This window comes from Anoplolepis gracilipes, chromosome 17 (assembly GCF_047496725.1).
Source record: "Anoplolepis gracilipes chromosome 17, ASM4749672v1, whole genome shotgun sequence".
Taxonomy (NCBI): Eukaryota; Metazoa; Arthropoda; class Insecta; order Hymenoptera; family Formicidae; genus Anoplolepis; species Anoplolepis gracilipes.
Window position 1 is genome coordinate 6,227,797 of NC_132986.1, and position 21,460 is coordinate 6,249,256.

General features: G+C 35.3%; 1 protein-coding gene and 1 long non-coding RNA gene across 2 annotated transcripts in view; one reads left to right on the forward strand and one right to left on the reverse strand.

Annotated features, from left to right (window-relative positions):
• LOC140675050 (uncharacterized) overlaps positions 1 to 21,460 on the forward strand; it is a 73,802-nt gene that overhangs the window by 17,702 nt on the left and 34,640 nt on the right. The window contains exon 2 of the long non-coding RNA XR_012048309.1: positions 9,557 to 10,106. This is a non-coding gene — a long non-coding RNA (uncharacterized lncRNA). The remainder of the gene's footprint in view (positions 1 to 9,556; positions 10,107 to 21,460) is intronic.
• Positions 3,332 to 21,460, reverse strand: part of LOC140675045 (uncharacterized) — a 37,684-nt gene continuing 19,555 nt past the window's right edge. The window contains exon 2 of the mRNA XM_072909060.1: positions 3,332 to 7,559. Within this exon, the coding sequence (XP_072765161.1) occupies positions 5,688 to 7,559 (1,872 nt within the window). The 3' untranslated portion in view covers positions 3,332 to 5,687. The remainder of the gene's footprint in view (positions 7,560 to 21,460) is intronic.

Genomic DNA, 21,460 nt, shown 5'->3' on the forward strand with positions numbered 1-21,460 from the left:
CTAATATTAATTATACTAATTACGCGAATGCAATTATATAAGATATATTAGACGAGGATTAAAGATTTATTTAATATAAATCTATACAGAGCTAATGATCATCATAATGCTTAGATTTTCTCACAGTGCAAAATATTATTCAAAATAAAAAAACACTGATCACGATTTTGACAAATGTTGCTTGAGATAGATCGTTGTAGCCATTATTGGTGTAAACGTAAAGTTATCGAAATACGAGCGGACATATTCGGAGGAGAAAACTGCCTGGCCTTCAAGGACGTTCACTGGCCCCAAAACGCCCGAGTAGTATCTCGCGAGTAATTCCTGTCTGGCGCCAAGATAATGAAGAACCAGTCACAGTGTCGTTGCTCGGCGCACTATCAATTCCATCCATTCGCGAGTATTTGGATTCTTAAGTTCCGTTTCGATCGCTCGCGAGCGATCGAAACGGATACAGCGAAATTAAGAACGACTTAGAGATGTCGTCTATCATAAACATGTTGAACAGAGAATCACTCTTTGACGATCATCAAAATGATTTTTAAATGACAAAGTGGTTTAACCATTTAAACTATTGAGTTTTTAATATATGACTGTCTTTAGGTCGATTAATAGAATGTTCGAATGTGTGAATCTTTAAGTCTTTGAACTCTGAATTATTTTTGATCTTGAAGGTTTTAAAATTTAAAATTCTTTCATATTTATATGAATATCATATATATAAACAATCAATTTATTTCGTTGTGTGAAGATATCGAAATATAAAATGGTTGAAATGTATAATTTTTACGCTCTTAAATTTTTATTCGAGATTATTGACTTTTACAACCTCTCGAATTACGATCGTAAAAATTTTGTAAGTTATTAAAATTTTATTATATGGGTCTGCCTTCTTTTATAGCAAACAAATCAACAAGCCTTCCAATAAAAATTGTTGTGAAGAAATATTGAATTTCTGTCAATATATTTTGTACTAAAAGTATACGCGGGCAGGATGCTATCATTAATGTCGTCCCACTTTGGCACATTAATCACAGTGTAATATTTTTGCGTGATTTACAAGCAAAATGAGAATTATTATTAGTATGATCATTAGGTCGCAAAAAAAAGAAAACAAGAACCGTAGATATTCACAAAGAAAACAAGTCTTTTTTAATAATTTCTTAAGAGAGAGCGAGAGAGAGAGAGAGAGAGAGAGAGATTTTCATCATTCATTAATTGAATCCTCTCGCGTTTAAATAGTCATTCATTTAATTACACACACAATGATATTTACAATTTTCATGTAATCTTGAAAAAATTCCACTAAAAAGTTTAGATTTCCTATCCTTGTTTTAGAATTAACATAATGATATATAATGGATATCATTGCAAATTTTTACTCTATTTTACTTCTATTTTTACTTCACTGCAAAGCACATATTCTCTAAATAGATCTTAATTAATCTCTGACATGTTCAATATAAAATATCAAATTCTAATATACATTCAATTTGATTGTAACTTATTGCTAATTTTTTATTCTAATTTGAATTATTATTCTTCAGTAGAAATTCAATATTAGAAATAAGAAAATAACATTACGCTAGCATCGCTACTTTTAAAAAATACTTGTATAGCGAATTGTAAATAAAAAAAACATATTAATTATTAATTAATTTGATCAAAAAAGTAAATAAATTTAACAAATGGTAAATTTGATCGCGATTATACTTTGAGAAATAATATGATTGTGGGAGAAAGTATATATAATATCTTTATTTTTTCAGCTTTTGCCAAGAATGGAGTGGGAGAAAGTATATATTATTTAAAATTTGTACTTTTTTTGTAATTTTTTTTTTAAATGAGATTAGTCGAACAGTAAAAGCCGTGAGTCTTCTTTATTTAGTTTTTCTCTGTGTATCAAATAGTCAAATAGTCATAACAAATAACTCGGTGTCGATCCCTGATTTATCGCTTAAATCGAACGATCGAGACTTGAATTATAGTCGAAAATTACTCGCTGATATCAGGGCATTATCTGACCAGGCTTACAATTAGTCGGGAGTACACACGCCAAATCTTTGTCTCCAACGAAACGCTAGCCATTCCTCGCTATAAATTAATTATCGCTCGATTTAATCGTTGGAAATTGAGATCTTAAATGCTTGCTGTCAGTTTGCGTGTTAAAAATCAAGTTAAGAAGTAAATTTGAAACGTTGAAGCTTTGATTTATTTTGTCCTAATCTTTCATCGGCAAATAAATAAAAATCTTTACTATGATCATGTAATTATATATAAACTATATTAATTGATGTTTTACAGACTATCATGTGTAATTAACAGAAGTGTTATGTAAAGTCGTGTGATCGTATTATTAATCGTATTTTCGCGAATAAGTATTACGTAAAAACTATATGAAGGAGCAGCAAAGAACAAACAAGACAGAAAAAAAATTCACGAACATCAGATTAATTTTGTTAATTTATTATCTGTTATTTGTCAAACTAATTGCTTACTTATTTTTATAATATATAAGGAGAGACTTTAAACTTGTCTTGAAGAGAGAAAAAAAACATTTGAATATGAAAAGCGAAAAAGAATAATTAATTATAGTAAAATAATTTATTGTTGCAACAATTTAATATAATAGCGTAATTTTCAATTACTTTTTAATATTTATTTCAAGTAAAAAATTGATATTTGTTTCAAGTAAAAATTTGAAGAATATTTTGATAATAAAATTCTGTGGAAAATAATATCAAGCTGCTATTATTAACTTTTTACTTTCGAGTATTTTACTATTATGTTATTATATATAGTATGTACCTACATCTATAAAAAAATTAATATTTTTGAAATATTTATATTTACAATATTTTTGAGGAATTAATTCTTGTATATTTATTTTTATTTACGATTTACTAAATGTTTCTTGGAAATAAAAATGCTGAAATAACGTTAATATCCCTATCTTTAATATTTTTTATAGAGAAATAAATTTAAAATTAGAGTAATCAACAATAAATTAATACTTCATTATACTATATATCAAAATTAAATTTTTCACGATAAGGATGATTAACAGAGACATACAAATGTAATAAAAAAACAGAAATCTCGTAGTGATTGTAACTCAATTTTTTTAAATTTTGACTAACGTTCTGAAATCTATTACCACTACTGAGAAAATATATGTAACATAAGACGACATAATACAAAGATGCGCGTATCTGTTTGTTCGAATTCCACTGCGCAAATGACATTGTATTAACAATAGCGTTATATGTCGTCGCGCTATACATATGTCCTTGTAGTGTCTCTTGAACTACGGTCGCGACAAGTATTAAGGAAACGCGATTATTTCTTACAATTATTACAGCGAATATTACAGTGAATACTACAATGAACTACGGATTTCCGGTACTGACAGTAAATTTCATAACAGAGTCTATATTTCTATTAAGAAAAACTAAACTTTCTGAATTCATGCAAGGATATTTATTTTAAAATTAAGGTAAAATAATTGGAATATATTTTATCTTTATGACAATGAATTTATTACAAAGTTGTCGTTGAAAAATGGCGATGGCTGCACGTACAGCACTATACATGATATTTTAATAGTAAATGTTCTCTAGGATACTTATATGAGTAGAGTTCTTAGAGATACTGTCTGTAACATATCGGAATGCTTTAGAAGTGTACATACGAGAGAGTAAAATAGAATCATTGAGATTGTTACTTATAGTCTACGAATGTGAGCAATACACAAAAGATATCTGTATATAGTATCCAGAAATAACACATCGATTTTTTCGTAGCTACTGTTCAAAAGAGAAGCGGCAATAATTTTGGAACACCCGTACATGCTTCTTGCGAGTTTCGCGGAACGTTATTCGCGCTTAGGATATATGTTTGCTCGCTTGATATTGCATGGCGAGAGGAACTATCTCAAGGACTGAGGTAATGAGAGAAAAACGGAGCTAGTTTCAAACGTTAAATAAAATAATCAACGCTACGCAAAAAAAAAAAAAAAAAAAGAATGGAACTTTCTCGTTGATTGAGATACTTCCTTTAACGCGGGGCAACCTTAAGATCTAGGGAACTTATAATTAGAGCTAGGAGACATGCAGAACGCTGCCGTGACAAGTCAGTTTATCCATCGCAACTGCGGGGTCCGTTCTCTAATTCGGGGTATCATTCTTAGAGGACCCTGGCAGCTGCAACTTTTTCGTTTACCTCTTCATCACAGAAGCGTGACCGCAATAAAAGCACAGGAAGGGAATTCTTAGTCAATAATTTCGCAAGCTATTAACGTTAGAACATTCAGACATATTTGATATTGTTCGCTGGTGATTTTGATATCTCAAAAACATGTTTTTTATAGGTATTATTGAAATATATATCTGAATATCATGTATTGCATTTGATAATAAATTATAGTGTACAATGATATGGAGAATTAAACTATTTCTTAAACTTTAAAAATGATAAGAAAAGTCTGAATGTTTTAACGTTAACTTTGGCATAATAGCGAGTAATTCGTAAATCCCCTTTTGACGATTAAATTAATCTTTAATCAATACAGGTCTCTTGCCACATACATACATGCACACTCACATTGATAACATCTTTCTAATATATAATGCAAGAAAAAATTTATTTCTGATTCATATTGTGTCGTACTAATCGATTAACGATCACTGACTTTCATTTTTTTATCTTAAACAGATGACAAGAAAATCGTTGGTACACGGAAAGGTATCATGGATTATTTTAGTATAGAAATATAAATTTTTTTCACGAAATAAAGATATTAAAATTATTTTACTCAAAGTATTTCATCAGGTTCGAATCTCCAAACTTTGATTCGAGATTTTTTTATCGGAGATCACAGATCAGAGATCGAGGATGGATGTATCCTCGACGGTGGTTCTCTTTATCTGTAAAATATTCAGTTGCAAACATATATATCGATACGCATATGCGGAAATCACTGTCTACAAAAGCTTCAAATCGACTTCAAGTTACAGCTGCGCCGATACTGCACCGGGATTAAACATTTTCTCAACATTTTGTTAAACATTTTGTTTCTTTTGTCAAGTTTAAGAATCGCGCAATTTTTATTGTATCTTATAATAAAAATAATTAAGCGACTATTATAAATCTGTTATCATGCTTTTTAAAAATACCAAATTATCGTAGAATGTATAAAATTTACAGACGTAAAATTCTGTCATTGCTGATGAAAAGTCGATACGTGTCGTCACCCAAGTGCAAGCTCTCACGCACTAGAAATATTTGAATAGTTCCGTTCTCGTTTCGAGAATCTTTGCGAATAACCCGTAAGAAAAACATTCGACAACCACTTCGATCGGTTGCCACAATCGTCAAAGGCCATCGAGCAGTACTGCGTACAAAAGAGTTCGTACTTTCGCTGCCTAAAGAATAACTTTCATCTGTCAGTCTTTCGCAATCTGAATCTGAACATCGAGATCCGACTTTAGTACATCGATATTTCGGTCGACCTTTCGGTGACGCGTGTGGCTAGTTGTCGAACAGGCTCTTCTTTAGGTCCTAAAAAAATATCGTCCTTAAAATTAATTGTTGAGGCAGTTGAGTTGGCAAGAGCAAAAGAATCAGTCGTGTTCGTCTCGTCGACGACGTCGCCTCGTCCTCTTCCTTTTTCTACGTTATCGCAGAGCTCATAGAGCGAGAAACTTCATCAGAGCGTCATAGATGAGCTGTGGATTGATGGTTCCATCAGCGGTGTACCTGACACCACGCAAGGAGCCGTCATCGTGACTGACGACGCCGTACTCGCCCACGATGAAGCCGTCTGGTGTCCTTTCCTCGACCCTGTACTTCCTATAGTTTCTGCCCTCGACTACGTAGCCGACCTTGTGTCCGTCCTCAGACGCACCCGGGGTTTCCTCCGTAACGACCAGCTGCGGCCCGTGGACGTTACCGTTGCTGCCGACGCTGACCGATTCGTCGATTTCGTAGTTTTGCTCATCGGGTTCACCGTCCTCTTGGCGATCCACCGGCTGACCCTCGGAGTCGTACACCTTGCTAGGTTCACCGTATATCTTGGCCGGCTGCGAGTAAATTTTCGCTGGCTCGGAATAAACCTTAGCCGGTTCCGAGTAGATCTTTGACGGTTCAGAATAGATTTTTTCCGGCTCGCTGTAGACCTTGGCGGGCTCGCTGTAGATCTTAGCGGGTTCACTGTAAACCTTGGCCGGTTCACTGTAGACTTTTGCGGGCTCGCTATATACTTTAGCCGGTTCCCCGTATACTCGTTCAGGATCGCTGTAGACCTTGGCCGGCTCGCTGTACATCTTGGCAGGCTCGTTGTAAGTACGCGCGGGTTTATACGCCTTGGACGATTGACTGTAGATTTTCGGGCCTGATCGATTGTAGAGCGGTGCGTCGTAATGACGTCCCATCTTGCGTCCTTGAAGTCGATCTGACGACGTCTCCGGTAGTTCCTCGTTCAACTCTCGCGGTTCTGAGTTCTCCACAGGCAGCTCGTAATTCACTTCTGTCGGAAGAGTGATCGCGTCGATGTCGATAATGTGCTTGGTTTCGTTGGTTTCTTCATTTTTCTCTGCGAACGCAGGGATATGCTGAATTCGCGGCGTCATGGTTACGCGACCGCGCCAACTCGTCAACGAGTCTTCATCGACAGAGAATTCGCTTCTGTTGGACTCCGAGACAATATTACTGAGCTCCTCGGTGACGAATTGAGCTGGTGGTAGCAGCGTCGTCGTTGTCGTCGTCGTTGTAGTAGACAATGGCGACGTCGATGGCAACGTCGATGGCCTGCTGGTGCTCTTTGTCGTGCTTTTAATTGATTCTCTAGTTGATTGATTAATAATTTCTTTGTTCACCGAAGACTCCAAACTCGGTGGTCGTGTTACTACCGCGGCGTCAGCGCTGTTGTAATGCTCAACGCGTACTTTGTATGGTGTAGCCTCGACCGTGGACGTGACGCTGACGCCAATCACCTTCTGCCGGCTAATGCTTTTGCCGGTAATGCCGGATCCGTTGGTCCCGTTCGACCTCGAGGTCGTCGTTCGATCGCGAAAGACCGGCAGCGACGGCGACGGTGACGGTGATGGCGACGCGCTCGTCGTTGTCGTCGTCTTTGTCATCGTCGTCACATTCGATGGCGTCAGACGAGTCGAGCTTATGTCACCCGGCGTGCTCAGAACATCGATCAACGACGCCAGATTCTGTTGCCGATGCTCCAACGTCTTCTGACTTATAGGATAAAAGCGCACGACATCGTCGCGACCGCTCGTTTGCGGCCTCGACACCGAGATCGGTCGACCACCGCTCGGGTTTCGAGATATTCGATAGATTGACGCTTCGTGATGCGACTCGGCGGCCGCGCTGTCACCCGCCGATGCAGCCACGTGTTGCCCGCGCCGGAAACCCCGACGTCGCTGTGGCGTTGGCGCCATGGCGCCGTTTATAAAGACTGACAGAAATTCCGTGCCGGCGAGGACATCGCTTTTTTTCACCGGAGCGCCGCGCGTTTCCTCCCAAACCAGAGTCGCCTGAAGTACTACCTGAAAAGCACATTGTATTATTTAATATTGTAATTCGAGTCTTACCTCCGAGTTAGTTTGATTATTTCATTATCAGACAAAAGACATAAGTGTCTTGTAGGATATTCAATAATGAGCGTATTTGTTAAACAGAAAATATTCCTGATAAAATTCTTTTTTTGATAGAGTTTAATCGGAGATCATAAATTTTTTTTAATTTTAATATTTAAGATCAAAGAGCTGAAAATTTAAAATATGATGAAAAATTAAATTCTGGTAAATTTCGTTAATCGATTACAACCTAGAAACTCTTTATTCATATGTCGATATTTTAGATGAAAAAAGTTATTATAAATTTTGTTAAAAAATATTTTAACCTATGCATATATGTATACTAAAAATATTTCATTTTTATTTTACATCAAATACATAAAATTTAAATTAAAGTCATATAATAATAGGAAAGATTGTAATAAAAAAGATAGGAAAGTTATTATTAAGTATTCAACACTGAAGTAAAGAATAGCACGCAAATGAAGTCATATCGATGCTCAAATTACAGAGTAAAACGTTCAAGTAAGGAAACTGGGTATAACATTTACAGGATGTAACAATTTAGTCTCAACTTTGTGGTGTCATTAAATGCACGCGAAATCGGCGAACAAATTCTCGCCAATAAGTACTTTATTCTGTTCCCCCGCGAGCGAAGCAAAACGCGAACAGCGATGCAATCAGTCGGCTCTCAAATCTACATTGAGGTGCGTTAAACCACTTTTATGTGTTCCGCATGCGTTTACGGAGACGTACGAAGGACGTAGGCAGGTGTGCGTTCATGCGATTTATAAATTATTCGAGACGCACTCGCTCGTAAAGTCCTCCAAAGACATGTCAGCCATTCTTACGATAAAAATTTCAAATATTTTCGTAGTAGATACGTCGTAGTTTCGCGATGCATTATCTCCTGTTTTTTAAATTTCAAAATTTTTTCATAATTATATTCTATAGCTGATACATGTATATACAAGATTTGAGAAAAATGAGAAGAGGAGATTTCGATTTGCCATTTAAGTTTGAAGTTAATAAGATCTTGAAATCTTCCAACATATATAAAATAGAGATGCCACAAAATTATTGTTTTTATTATATAAATAATCTATTAAATTTTAAGTATAAACAATATTGGAAAAAATGTCAGTATTCATTATTTTATATAAATTTCATTTACACCACGAAATATGATATATATTATTTTCTCTGTATAAGATCTTTATAAGATCTTTACACTATTTACACTGCAATTTTGCACTCTCGCGATTTATTTGCAACGTCCCGTGACTTTCAGCTCCGAGTATGAATTACGCGGCTAATTATCGTCCATCCCGATTTTCAGCCGCTAGCTTATCGATCGTGTTCTTAATCAATTTCCAATCACTGCGCATATAATAAGATACGTGACTATCGCAACTGTAATAAGGTACTGGATGCTCGAGTTCTTTGTAATCGCGACCTTGACGGATTGCAGGGTAAGAACCAACGTCACGAGTACGATATTTATGCGGGAGCGGATGGTTTATCGGAGTCCTCGCTCTCTACCTCGTAAAGAGTCGCACATGATGAGCGAGATTATCGTTTAAACGTAACAGTCCTACGTCTAATAATGCCGGAACCATTATACGCTCGAGATTCGCATTTGCAAACAATGGCGAGAGCCGCTCCGATACAACGATCGACGAAAGAAGGTGAATTGTCGCATAGATATTTACACAGGAAAATTTCGGAATAAAGTAAGCGTGTGTAGCAATCAACGTTAATGCAGAGTGAAAATCTAATCTATATTAATCGAAATTACATTGTTTGTATTTATATTCTTGTTACTCGCAATTAAGAAATTTCGTGGCCACTGCTATGGGCCTTGAAGCAATTTTAGCCATTTTTCTTCGCCAATACACAGTAATATCTGTATCTGAAATACTCGTACACAGAGAACCAATCTATATTCATATGTTTTTTGATTATAGTGATCATCGTGGAAGCTACGTGACTTGGATCGTGTGAACCTGCGATGGAGCGATGGATTTCGTTCAACAATAAACATAGATGCGAGAGAAGACAACGTTAGCATGAATGACGTTTCGAAGAAAAATGATTCGACAGAACATCATCGTTAAAAGTTGATTTTCATCTTTCGATCAGCCGACAAAGTTCACGAAGAGGAAAAAAATGAACATTGCGGGATACGAGAGAGCAAATCTCTCGATTTATCGGCAATAATGAATCGCGCAACATTGTGAGTGTTTTAAAGCAAATTCGACGGCTATCCCGACGGCAGTTAGACATGTGTGTTTCTTACGTGCCGGTGAATCCAGGAGAGAACAGTCGCCGTCGACGTGTACAATATAAATGTTTAATTTATCTCTTATTACGTGATTGCTCGACGACATGCGCTACGCACATTAGGAGAAAGGACGCACAGGGAGGAGTCGAGTCACGAGCCACAAAGAGCGTGTGACGATACAGACACGCACTGTTTTACATCTTCAGGCGAGAAGTAGAAAATTTATGTGAAAGGTAAGTGTTCTTTTAAAGATAAAAACACAATTTTCTTCATATCAAACATGAGCGTTATATATTTACATATATTAAATAAATATTAATTTTATACATGCATGTTATGTGATAAAAAAATTATTAAATATAACATGCATGTATAAAACGAGATATAAAAAACATAAAATACAAAGAAAATTATTTAATAAGCATATTAAAATAATAGCTAAATGTTTTCATTGACTGTAACATTCTTTTGCAAAACGTGCAAAAGTAATAAAATTTAAACTCTAAAAGATCCCTTGATAAAATCGCAATGATATTCACGCGTCGAGATAAGTACAAACATGTTTTAAGAAACTTGCGACAAGAATAATTTCGATTTCACATCGGAATGCGTAGTTCGATTTAACGTCGAATTAACGCTAAATTAACTTAAATTAGTCGTACAAGCATTCCACTTTCAATTAGCTATTAGTCTACTCGATTGGCAAAAGCAACGTGTGTATATTTCGTAACACGTTTAATAGTGTTATTACATGACACTTTGTGGTATGGTGACTGCATGAAAAAGAAAGAATGAAAGAAATACTTTTTATTACATATGAGAATTTTTATGCGGATCACAGCGACGTAAAATGCATACAAGGTTGTGAATTTAAAAGTTTCCGGACCTCCCGTGTTCGATTTTATTACCGAGCTTGTTACAGCGTATCGTATCCTTCGTTCGTTGCACTGAGAACGGTTATCGTGAATTTTTACGACACTGAGAAAATGACTGCCGTCCTTGCCCTGATACAAGTAATAGTTCGTTCGGTAAGATGGTTAAAATTAAGCTTACATTGACACATCAAGTATTGCTCGGATTCTGCAGTTTATTTCATTATTTTGATTATTAGATAAAATTTCAATTCACAGAGCAGGTGCAGAAAATAAATAAAGACTAAATAAATATAAACAGCAACTTTGATAAAGAATTTTTATTTTACCGCTTAAATACCATTATTGCTTCGAAATAAGAGATTGTGTTTATGATTGACGTACGTATTTTTTTTTTTCGCAAACATGACAGCGCTAACTATCATTCTCCTTAAGCTACTTATGCTGTACAATTTCTTCAATTGTAAGAATATGGCTTTGTTTTATTTTTATGCATGGAACGTGAGCATGCAGACTGCGCTTGAAACCGCTACTGATCACCTCGCCAACAGGAGAAACGAAGGTGCAGAGAAAGGGCGGGGTACGGTATGAGAGACAGGAGAGGGGTGGCAGGGGAGACTTGTAGAGCGTGGGTGTACAACAGCTACTTTACGATGCATTATTTTTACTCAGCTTCGTCGTCGATACTTTTTCACTTAGACGGTAAATTTTTACGTTATTAAAAAAGAATATAATAAATACAATATGATTAATAATAATATGTTTCGAGAGGAAAAAATATGCCAAAAATAAAAAAGAAAATCTTTATTTCGCTGATTCGAGTTTAACCCTCGGAATGTTACGGTACTCATCTTCGTGATTTTTTTTTTTTTTTTTTTTTTTTTTTTTGATTGACGACGTTGCTTCTCGGCAATTATTTCGCGGCGATTTACAACGCGCTCGCAGGACTTTATCCTTGCTCGTGCCTTTATTACTTATCGTACTCTCGCGATTGCGAAACGGAAGACAAAGAGACGGAGGAGGAGTTAAGTCCGAATAAAACGGCCGAGATCCGCAAACCGGTATCACCAGTAAGATACGAGTAAACGACGGGAAATGCATCCGTGTCTCGAGAATAGACGCACTACTTTTACTAGCTATTTTTACATGAGCACGTGTTACGAATGCATAAGATTCTGTTGCAAATGTTTCGATACTAGGCTAGATTTATTAACGTATTTGAAAAATAGAAGCATGTACTTTTCTAAATTTTTCCTTCTTTAATATTCTAAATTAAAACGGAATTAACAAGACCGTCATTTCGAAGACTAATAAGCCATAAAATTTTCTTTCACTAATAATTTATCGAAAAATAATCGATAAGGCTCAAAACTTAAGAATTTTCCTCGCCCGATTTCATTGGATTTAAAGTACAATTCTCTCGTAGCATATTGATAATACATGTATGTAAGATAAAAAAATAGATTCTAGCCCATGGGCGACGTGCTAAACGACCGCGCTCTGCGCGGTTAATTCTTTCTGGGAGATTAATACTCCCCCCAGGATGATTATCGATGCCATAACGGTGGACGCGCGGGCTCGATGTTTGCTCGATACTTGTGTATCGGGGATTAATCATACTGTCTTCGGCTCGTGCGCGTTCTCATAAATTTCGTCCGCGTTATACACGCGCGCCAAAGAATTATAAATATGCACAGGATTAATATCCGCCGATTTATAAGGCGAGATGTTAAAAGGCGCGCACGCCGGAGTCTGGTCGAATAGAGCGTTGGGTTTCCTGTTGAAAGGAGAACACGTATTCTGTCGTGTGGACACCTCGGGTGAGGTCACCGCAACGGGAGTCGAGTCATTCCCGGGTATGTGCGTCGGATATATCTGCTCGCGCGCACGCACGATCACGGCTATGCATTCTCATAATCGATGCATCCCACGCGACAACGTCGTTTATTAAATGAAAGAGCGACGATCGTGCCGCTCGTGTTACGAGACTTAATATGCGCGATGATTAATGATTTTTCGACGCGACTAAATTAGACACATTGCTCGCACGTGCGTTCTTATTTTTTTATGCGCGGTATATAAGATATTTTTATTTATTATGTTTTTTCTTTGTTAATATATCTTTTTTGTTTTTTTTTTTTTTAAATACGTTCATTATCGAGAACGGAAACTTTACCACGTCAAGGTCCATAATTAATTATACATTCGCGCGTAGAATTGTCTTTATTAAAGATGTTTGTTTTTTCTCTCAAGATAAGTCCGATGCGCGATAAATTATGTTAATATATCTGTACAAACTGTATCGGGAGTAACTTGTTTCGTTACGCTCACACAGCTGAGATCGAATGATTCCTTTTCGCGCGTTAACAAAGTCGTTATTTCTTTACATTGATTATTCTTCGTCGTTCTCCATTTATCATACAAATATATTATGTATCTCTTCTCGTGTATGGTATAGAAAAGAAGCGTGGTTATTTTCGATCTCTGATTAAAAATCAAATTTAGAAGAATATTGCTTTTAGTGTTGGTTTATTGCAAATCTATAAACTAAAAATCTACGACTAATAGATAAGAGTATGAAATTGATTTCTCGGTTAATTATAATGGTTATTTAATAAAGTTTAAATTCAATCAGAAGATATTTATCATTATTGAAAATTAGAGATATTCTTTATTTAATATTACTAGCACTTATACATTATTAGAAAAAGAATTCCACGTTCTTTGAAAAATTTTATCTTGACATTTTATCGTATCGTAGCGCATTCATTGGTTGTAACTTTCGCACAACGTAACGGGCAGTAATTATTCTTTTTTTTTAGTATCTTCATACGTCGCAACCAATTAAAATTGTATGCTTAAAGCGCTCTTCGAAGGTGAACGTATCCCCACAAAGTCAATGAAACATGTGATTGTATGATCTATATTTTGATTAAGGTCGCATGAAATCAATGACACGGCGATATACCGGCCAATAAAGAACGTAGGAATTCGCGTGGGTACCATGAAGAGACGATGTCTCTGAACAGATATCCGATGATACTCGATGAGAGTTGTAAACAATATGCAGGTGCGGCTCGTCTTAAAAGACGATCCCGTCATCACTAAAGAATCACGGATTTGTGAGCAGACGTAAGGTGGGCGCCAATCGAGTTAATGCCCTCGCTCTCATTTCGACGTTTTTTTTTTTCGAGCATCCTTTCGTAAGTATCTGCGCGTTCCAATTTCGGCCAAACGATAAACAAAAAGCTTCTCTTCATCTAAACACGTATCACTTCCTCTAGTTTTTTCGTGCGTCAAGATCTTTTAAATAAATCAAATATAGAATTAAACGCGAATAAAGTAACTTTACATTATGTATAAATCGGAAATGATCTCACAAATGAAGGGACTTGATTTACCTTAAATTGAAAATGTTATTTATATATATGATCTAATTGGATATATAATTTTTATTCATCATTATCAAAGTATCATCCAAAATGACCGTTTGTTACTTATGTTACAAAAAAAAATATAACAAGGTAAGGTAAAATATCAGGTTGTTGCATTAGAAAGGTTGATCTCTGCCTTTTAGGACTCTTCTCGCGTATATTCGGTTCTTCGTGATGCGGATACAAATATAAGTACGTGAAGCATATGCTCGAAGGATCATTCGAATGTTGAAGTAAATGACACGAGCAGGTTCTGCGGAATCTGCAAAAGAGATCGACCAAGGTTGCGGTTGGGTGTGGTACGTATGTAAGTGTATATATATTATATGGTACGCGCAGCACAATTGTATAGGAGAATGAAATAGATATATTTACTGAATTCCAAGTCAATCTTTTGTCAGAAAAAAATTAGGTCGGGAATGTAATTTCGTGCCACCTATTAATATTCAACTTTTCCTTCAGTCAACTTTAAAATTTTACTATTAAAATAAATTTTCGTTAAAATGTATATTAAATTAATTTAAATACATGCTTGATGCTTAATTAATCTCGTTTGACTTGCAATAATATCTTAATTACAACTATTATCAAGATAAAAATAGCAATTCTGAATTGTTAAAAAAATTAATATCTTTTATCATTATTCATGCATTTTCTCAAGAATTCTGCATAAAATTATAAACATTCTAGTTATGGATGTCGGTCATCTTCATGCCAATGTAAACAATTCCTTTCAATTAATTGTCTTTTTATGTCTTCTCGCGATTTTCTTGCAAAAATTGCTTTCTCGAGCTAACATTATATCAACAGTTACATTATTATTGTTTTTATTTTGTACGTGTATAAAATATGACAAGTAATATTATAAAAAATTTTTTAACACTCAATTTTTCTTTATTTACTTTGACTGATCACAACTTAAAATACAAATCCTCTAATATTATTTAAAGATGAGTTTAAAGATGACTTTTATAAAATATACCTGCTCTATCACACATCCAACTTTATATTTAAATATAAATATGTTAATTGTTCCATGTATTATTTTTCTATGTATAATTCTATATTTGATGGATAACATAAAACTATAGGAATGTTTTACACTCTTTTTATCATTCATTGTTTAAATTACCACGCAAAATGCGTAGTAAACCGCTATCATCAAGATCTACTAGTTGAGATAAGACGCAGGAGCAAATCTTATTTATAATTTATATTTGCAGTGCATTGCTTATGCGAATGCATTTTCTATTTGCATCGAATATATCATTCATAGATTTCTATGTGATTCGTTTCATATCGAAATGGAACATACTTAGCGTGCGCGTAATATAATGATTATGAGATATCATTTGAACTGATCTTAAAAGCCCAGACGAGCAGTCGCGATAAGAGAGCTTAGGCATGAGAGAGATGATGCCTTCAGGAAAAGTTCTATCGATACGCATGTATATTCCAATATACCATATATACATTTATAAGCAAGGTTCATATATAATACAAGTAAAAAATGTAATTAAATTATGCCAAATTATGACATAAGATATGTTTGTGCTAAGATATGCGAGTACGACTTGTAAAATGCAATCGCAAATTAAATATTTTAATTCAACAATTAATGATTTCCAGTTTACGCCGTGTCACGAATTTCATCTATTTCATTCTTATCTGTTTCTCTTCATCTGCGATTATGTCGCATATCATGTTTTTTACGATAATCTCTCACAATTTTAATCAAAAAGCCTTTCCCACGCGAATATTCATTTCGGATAATTTCAACGAAAGAGGCGAATGCAATTATTAAGCGATTTACTTATGCAATTAACACTTTGTGAATCTATAAAATACGATTTTGAAGTGACGTGAATTAATGTTAACAAAGTCTGATTCGACACATGTGTGATACGCGTACTTATTTTTTATTATATTAGCCTAGAAAATTATTTGGTACAGAAATTTTAAATCAGGAAAAATAATAATATATAATATCTGTTACTATATTCATTTAATATATTTAGGTATATTTATTTATATTTATTTATATCAGCGATGTTCGTAAAGGTTCAAGATGTGTCAAATAAAATATTTTCATAAATAAGCAAGTCGAATGCAATTGCTCTTCCAAATAGTTTCTAAATTGTCTACATATTGGAGTGATATTTTTACTTCTGTTTGTGCGATACTTTTTTTCCATTAAACGTATCCTTCGATCGGTATCAGATATCCGTAGATTTATCGCCAAGACAGTCAGGGGTCAGTTTTCAATGTCCATCGAGCGAAAGTTTAACTAGCGTGCGTACGTCGACAATGCTTACACAATGGAAACAGTGGCGTAATTTCGTACTCCGAGTTCTGCCGTCGATATAAATACACCCTCCCACACGCGGCTTCTAAATAATTTACGTAAGACGCGGGCGAGCGCGTTCGCACGTCTTACAAACGCGACATGACAAGCGGCGCCTGGAGGAACCGCCAGATTTTTAAGCAAATCGGTTATGCAAGTTCAGAAAAAGTATCCCACATGGAATATTCTTATTACTAATGCTATATTTAGATATTAGGGAATTAGAATATAAATTTTTAACAGTTTGGAGAAAAATGTTAATTATAAATATAAAATTGTGTATAAATCTCTTACTTTACTATTTATAATTATTTATTATATCTTAAGTTTTAAACTCTCTCTCTACAATTCAACTGACAAATTGTTCTATCTCTATCTGAATGAAATCATTTATCAGATAGAATCCAATAAAAATCTCTACATCGATCAAGATTAACCAATATTCCTGCCACTCTTAAACAAATCATTGCAATTCTATTTTGATTTCAAGAGGACAGATTATATTTCAAGTAGATAAGATCACGATATTAAGAACCAAAGTGAAAATGTATTACGTTTTCGAAAACATGCATGCTTTCTTTAGCATTGGATAATCGCGAGGTTACAGTGTCACAGAGTGGTCCTATATGTATAAGAAAGTTACAATAACGAACGCACATATCGAAGATATTCAGGACGATTGAGTCAAGTCGCGACGTCTCACATCAGATACATCATCCTAATGACTTCCTTGTGCGTGGGCGTGTATTTGTATTTTCGTACGTTTGTGTCAGATTCGATTGCAGATCAAACGTCATCTGAATCGAATTGAAAAGTCAAAGAAAATTATCTTATTGCTATGTAATTGTAAGGTATATATTAAATTTTAATTTTGTTTGTTATATTTCTAATTAATCAGATTTAATGTATGTTTAAAGGCATAACTTTATGCATATTAAATAGGCAAATACATGCCATCTTTCTTTTATGCAAGCGTAATAAAAAATTGCTAACAAGACCATTCTGATTATTATTTAAATCGATGATTTATTGGTCTATTTATATTTATATAGATAAAGACATCTCTACGTTATCGAATGCTGTAATTTTTAACATATCTATCTAACGTTATATTTTTTATTCTTACGTTTGCGTAATGTTGGCGCAAAAAATTTACCGCAATGTTTTAACGCTGTTTCGAATGAAAATGCCAATGCGTTCGCAGATCAATTTGTGGTAGGAACCGTCAGAGTTACATTCTTTCATTCGCATTCGATACGGAGGCGTTGCCTCTGAAAGAGAAAGTTCAGAAATTACGGTCGATTACGTGAAAAAAGCTTGTCTTTTTTTTTGGTCGGATGAGGAAAGAAGATCCCGCTGACTTAAAGCGGACAAAAAACGTAACTTTGGCAGAACGATATACCTATATAGGCCCTTAAAATGCGAGACAATGACTTGTAAAGTGATGCAATAATTATCTTCCACCACTTTTTTGATACCGTTTTTTCTTCAGACGTCATTGATTTTTCAAATAGGTATGTCTGAAGATCAAAGAAGGATATTGAGATTTCATTGAGATATTTCTAATGCATTACATATTTTAGATAAAATATTACTTTTAGAAAAAAGATATACACATATCGCAACATATTTCTTCACTTTTATGATAGAAATAACTGCGAATTTTTATAAAGTAAAACCTGAGTATCTAATTAAGGAGAATTTAATTAATTTAATTAATTTTCTATTCGTAAATTTCTAAGAATTAAAAATTTATCATTATCACTTATCATGTTGATATGACATTATTTAAATCTTAGGAATAAGAAATTGAATTATCTTCCGTGTACATACATTGTATAACACAATTCTATTACAGAGATTTTCAGAAGCTTATTATAAAGCGACCGAAATGTGTTTGTTAGTAATGAGATATTAAATGATTATTATATATAATTAATATACATTAAATGATTATTATATTATGAGATTTGTAAAAGAGGAAGGAAAGAGACAAAAGGAAAAAGCGCATATCATATTTTATATGCGTAAAGAGACAAACGTAACATGCGGCACGCACGATGGTAAATTTATGTGCGCTCGTGTAAACAAAATCGGTTTAATAATGCGGCGCGATTGAATAATAAAGAAATTCGCATTCATCACAACACGACGGAGGAGGCGGAGGTGGCTTTTTCTCGCATGTCTCAGACGGGACAGGTTGATTACGCTGCATTATAGACTCATCAAGTAATTACTGGGGATATGGTATCGGCTCTCGCGGAACGGAGCCGATAGAGGGGTTAATAAATCGTTCGCCTTCGATATCCGTGGCGGTGTAACTCCTGGCAGAACGATATATGGTCGCAGCGGGAGACGTTATTACCGACGATGCTTTCTTATAATGGTCGGCGAATGAAGCGATAAACGATTATTGTACTGGCTGGCCGACCGACCGGTGCACAAGAATTGGCAAGTAGCTTGCCATTGGTTTGCTGCAGCCATTGTCGAGTCTCTGTAACTTCGACGACAACGAAGTAGCAATTACTGGAGTAAATGAGAACGAGTGCTAGTATAAATGTAACCTGTGCATAGTCAGTGTCGAAAGTATGGCCAAAAACATTGACGTGTTACGTGTATAACTATAAAATATGTCGGTATTATAAAAAAAAAGTGTGTTTCATAATAACAATATAATTTATATAAAATAAAAAATGTAATTTATGTTATAGGAATATTAATTTAAATTGCGTCAACCGTTCATCGCAAGATCCTTTCTGACATATCTGGTTTTTAAAATTTAGATTCTCGCTTAAAATTTATTTCAAAGAGGTTTGAAAAAAACGAAACTCGCGAACAATTTTATTTTGTTTCTTCATTAATGACGCTGCTGCTACACGGAAATTGTAAGGAAACGGCGGTTGATGATATGGTAATGTCGAGCGACAGTCAGTGAACAGCGTCTCGCTCGGAGCGATTTCTCGTTGCGGCCTTGCGCGGTTACGTCAGGAAAGCAGAGCAAGAAAAGAGACATTTAGCCACCGACACGGCATAAACTCGCGACTCGTGCGTACGCATGCGAGCGGAGCCAGTACAGCTCGGTTGAAGGTAAATGCGATTACACGAATTGCATTCGTGAATTGATCGTGAAAGGCTTGTCGTACTTGCATCTATGTAAGAGCAACTATAAGAAATAGTATAGCCTAAAGTATCTTATTCTCTCAAATTAGTCTCTCATCAATTTTTTTCAAACAATCTAAATGATTTAAATATTGTTATTAAAATTCTTTTTTTAGAGCATGCATTCTTTTACAGAAAATATTTTATATTAATAGCATTTAATTTATACTATATATTAGTAATTATCCGTGTTACATCAAGATATTATTCGTGATTTTTTAAATCTTTCATGCATCTTTCTTTCAATGAGCGTTTTTATATTCTTCTCTTTCTTGAGTCCGTTGAAGCATCAGTTTTATGATTGCTGATCATATTTAGCATGTCCGCACTGATCTTGGGTAAAAATTCCGACGCGGCTATTCAGGTAAACGCAAAAATATGCATATTCGACACATTGATATAAAATTCCATCTGAAAGAATATTTCGTGCTTATACGAGGTGCGGAATATGGCGAGCGTGCTGGTTTTCAAGCAGATTTTAATTGAGACATGGGTACAACGGCATGTGTTCGCGCAAGGACGCCGAGAATGAGGGAAGAGTATGTCGCGTTCTCGTCAACGGCACCCTACGTCGACCGAGGATTTTTAACTCGTTCCCCCTCCGTGATCTCGGCACCTTGTGATCTCGAACAAAGTGAAGCTCCTTCGCGGTAGACACGTGTCAGACGATCATGACGTTGGAAGGACAGCGCGCGGGAGGAGAGAAGAGAAGGATAATTTCAGCGGGTATATATCCTTATGCGGTCGCGCGCCGCAGGACGTTTTAATAATCGTTCTGCTGGATAATCGCGTGAGGCGCGTAACCGAAAGAATTAATTAAAACCGCCCGCTTGCTACGCCACGGTAATGATCAATTATTACCGTCGCTCCTACCTCTTTCTTATTTTTATGCGCCTTGTTTAATAGAATCCGGTGTGCGTCCACCGCGAATTAAACGGCCGTCCTTCACGCGGCACTAAAAGCATTTGAGGTAGAATCTATAACAGGATATCCGATTCTATATTTAACGGTAGCTTTGTTTAAAGGAGAAAGAGAGGGGGAGACGGCGATACATTTCATACAAGTGTCACAAAGCAAATTATAAGTTAACCGTATATTAGGTGGGTTGTTTGACGTCAAATGTGTGAGCGGTGATTTTTTAATTATAGTTATACGCTTTAATATGACGATTACATCATTCTCTCACCGTCGACGTAATCGCACGTTGCTGCTGGTGGGCTGTATTTTTCAACTCGATGTCACATACGCGAGATCGATTCGCGAACCTAAAAATCGTGTAGTCCATCGGGAACGTTACTGTGGTTTCGCAAAATACTTTTACCGTTACGTGAAAGATCAGGAATTTCTTGAAGGATTCACCATGCGGCTGCATCGCTCGAAGTTATGCGACTTCGTGATGCAGACTCGTTGCAGCTGACACTTTCGACGTATAGTGTTAATGCTTTAAAAATTAGCGTTAATTTGCTAAATTAAATTGAATACGAGCTAAAGCAAAGTTTCATTCGTAAGACGATTAACATTTTCGTAAAAAAATTCCTCTTCAATTAATACTACTGTAAATTGGCGTTGTATTATTTTTTTTTAGGCTCGAGGAAGGCTGCCTGAAAAAAATTCTACAACTCTATAATAAAACTTGTCATTCTAATAAACGTTGTCCGGTTTTTATATTAAGCTTGTCGCATTTAAATCTCAATACATTGAATTATACGCGATGGACATTGATTGAGAATTAAATCCAGCCTCGTGTTCCATCTATGTCCATTATAATAAGATTTCCA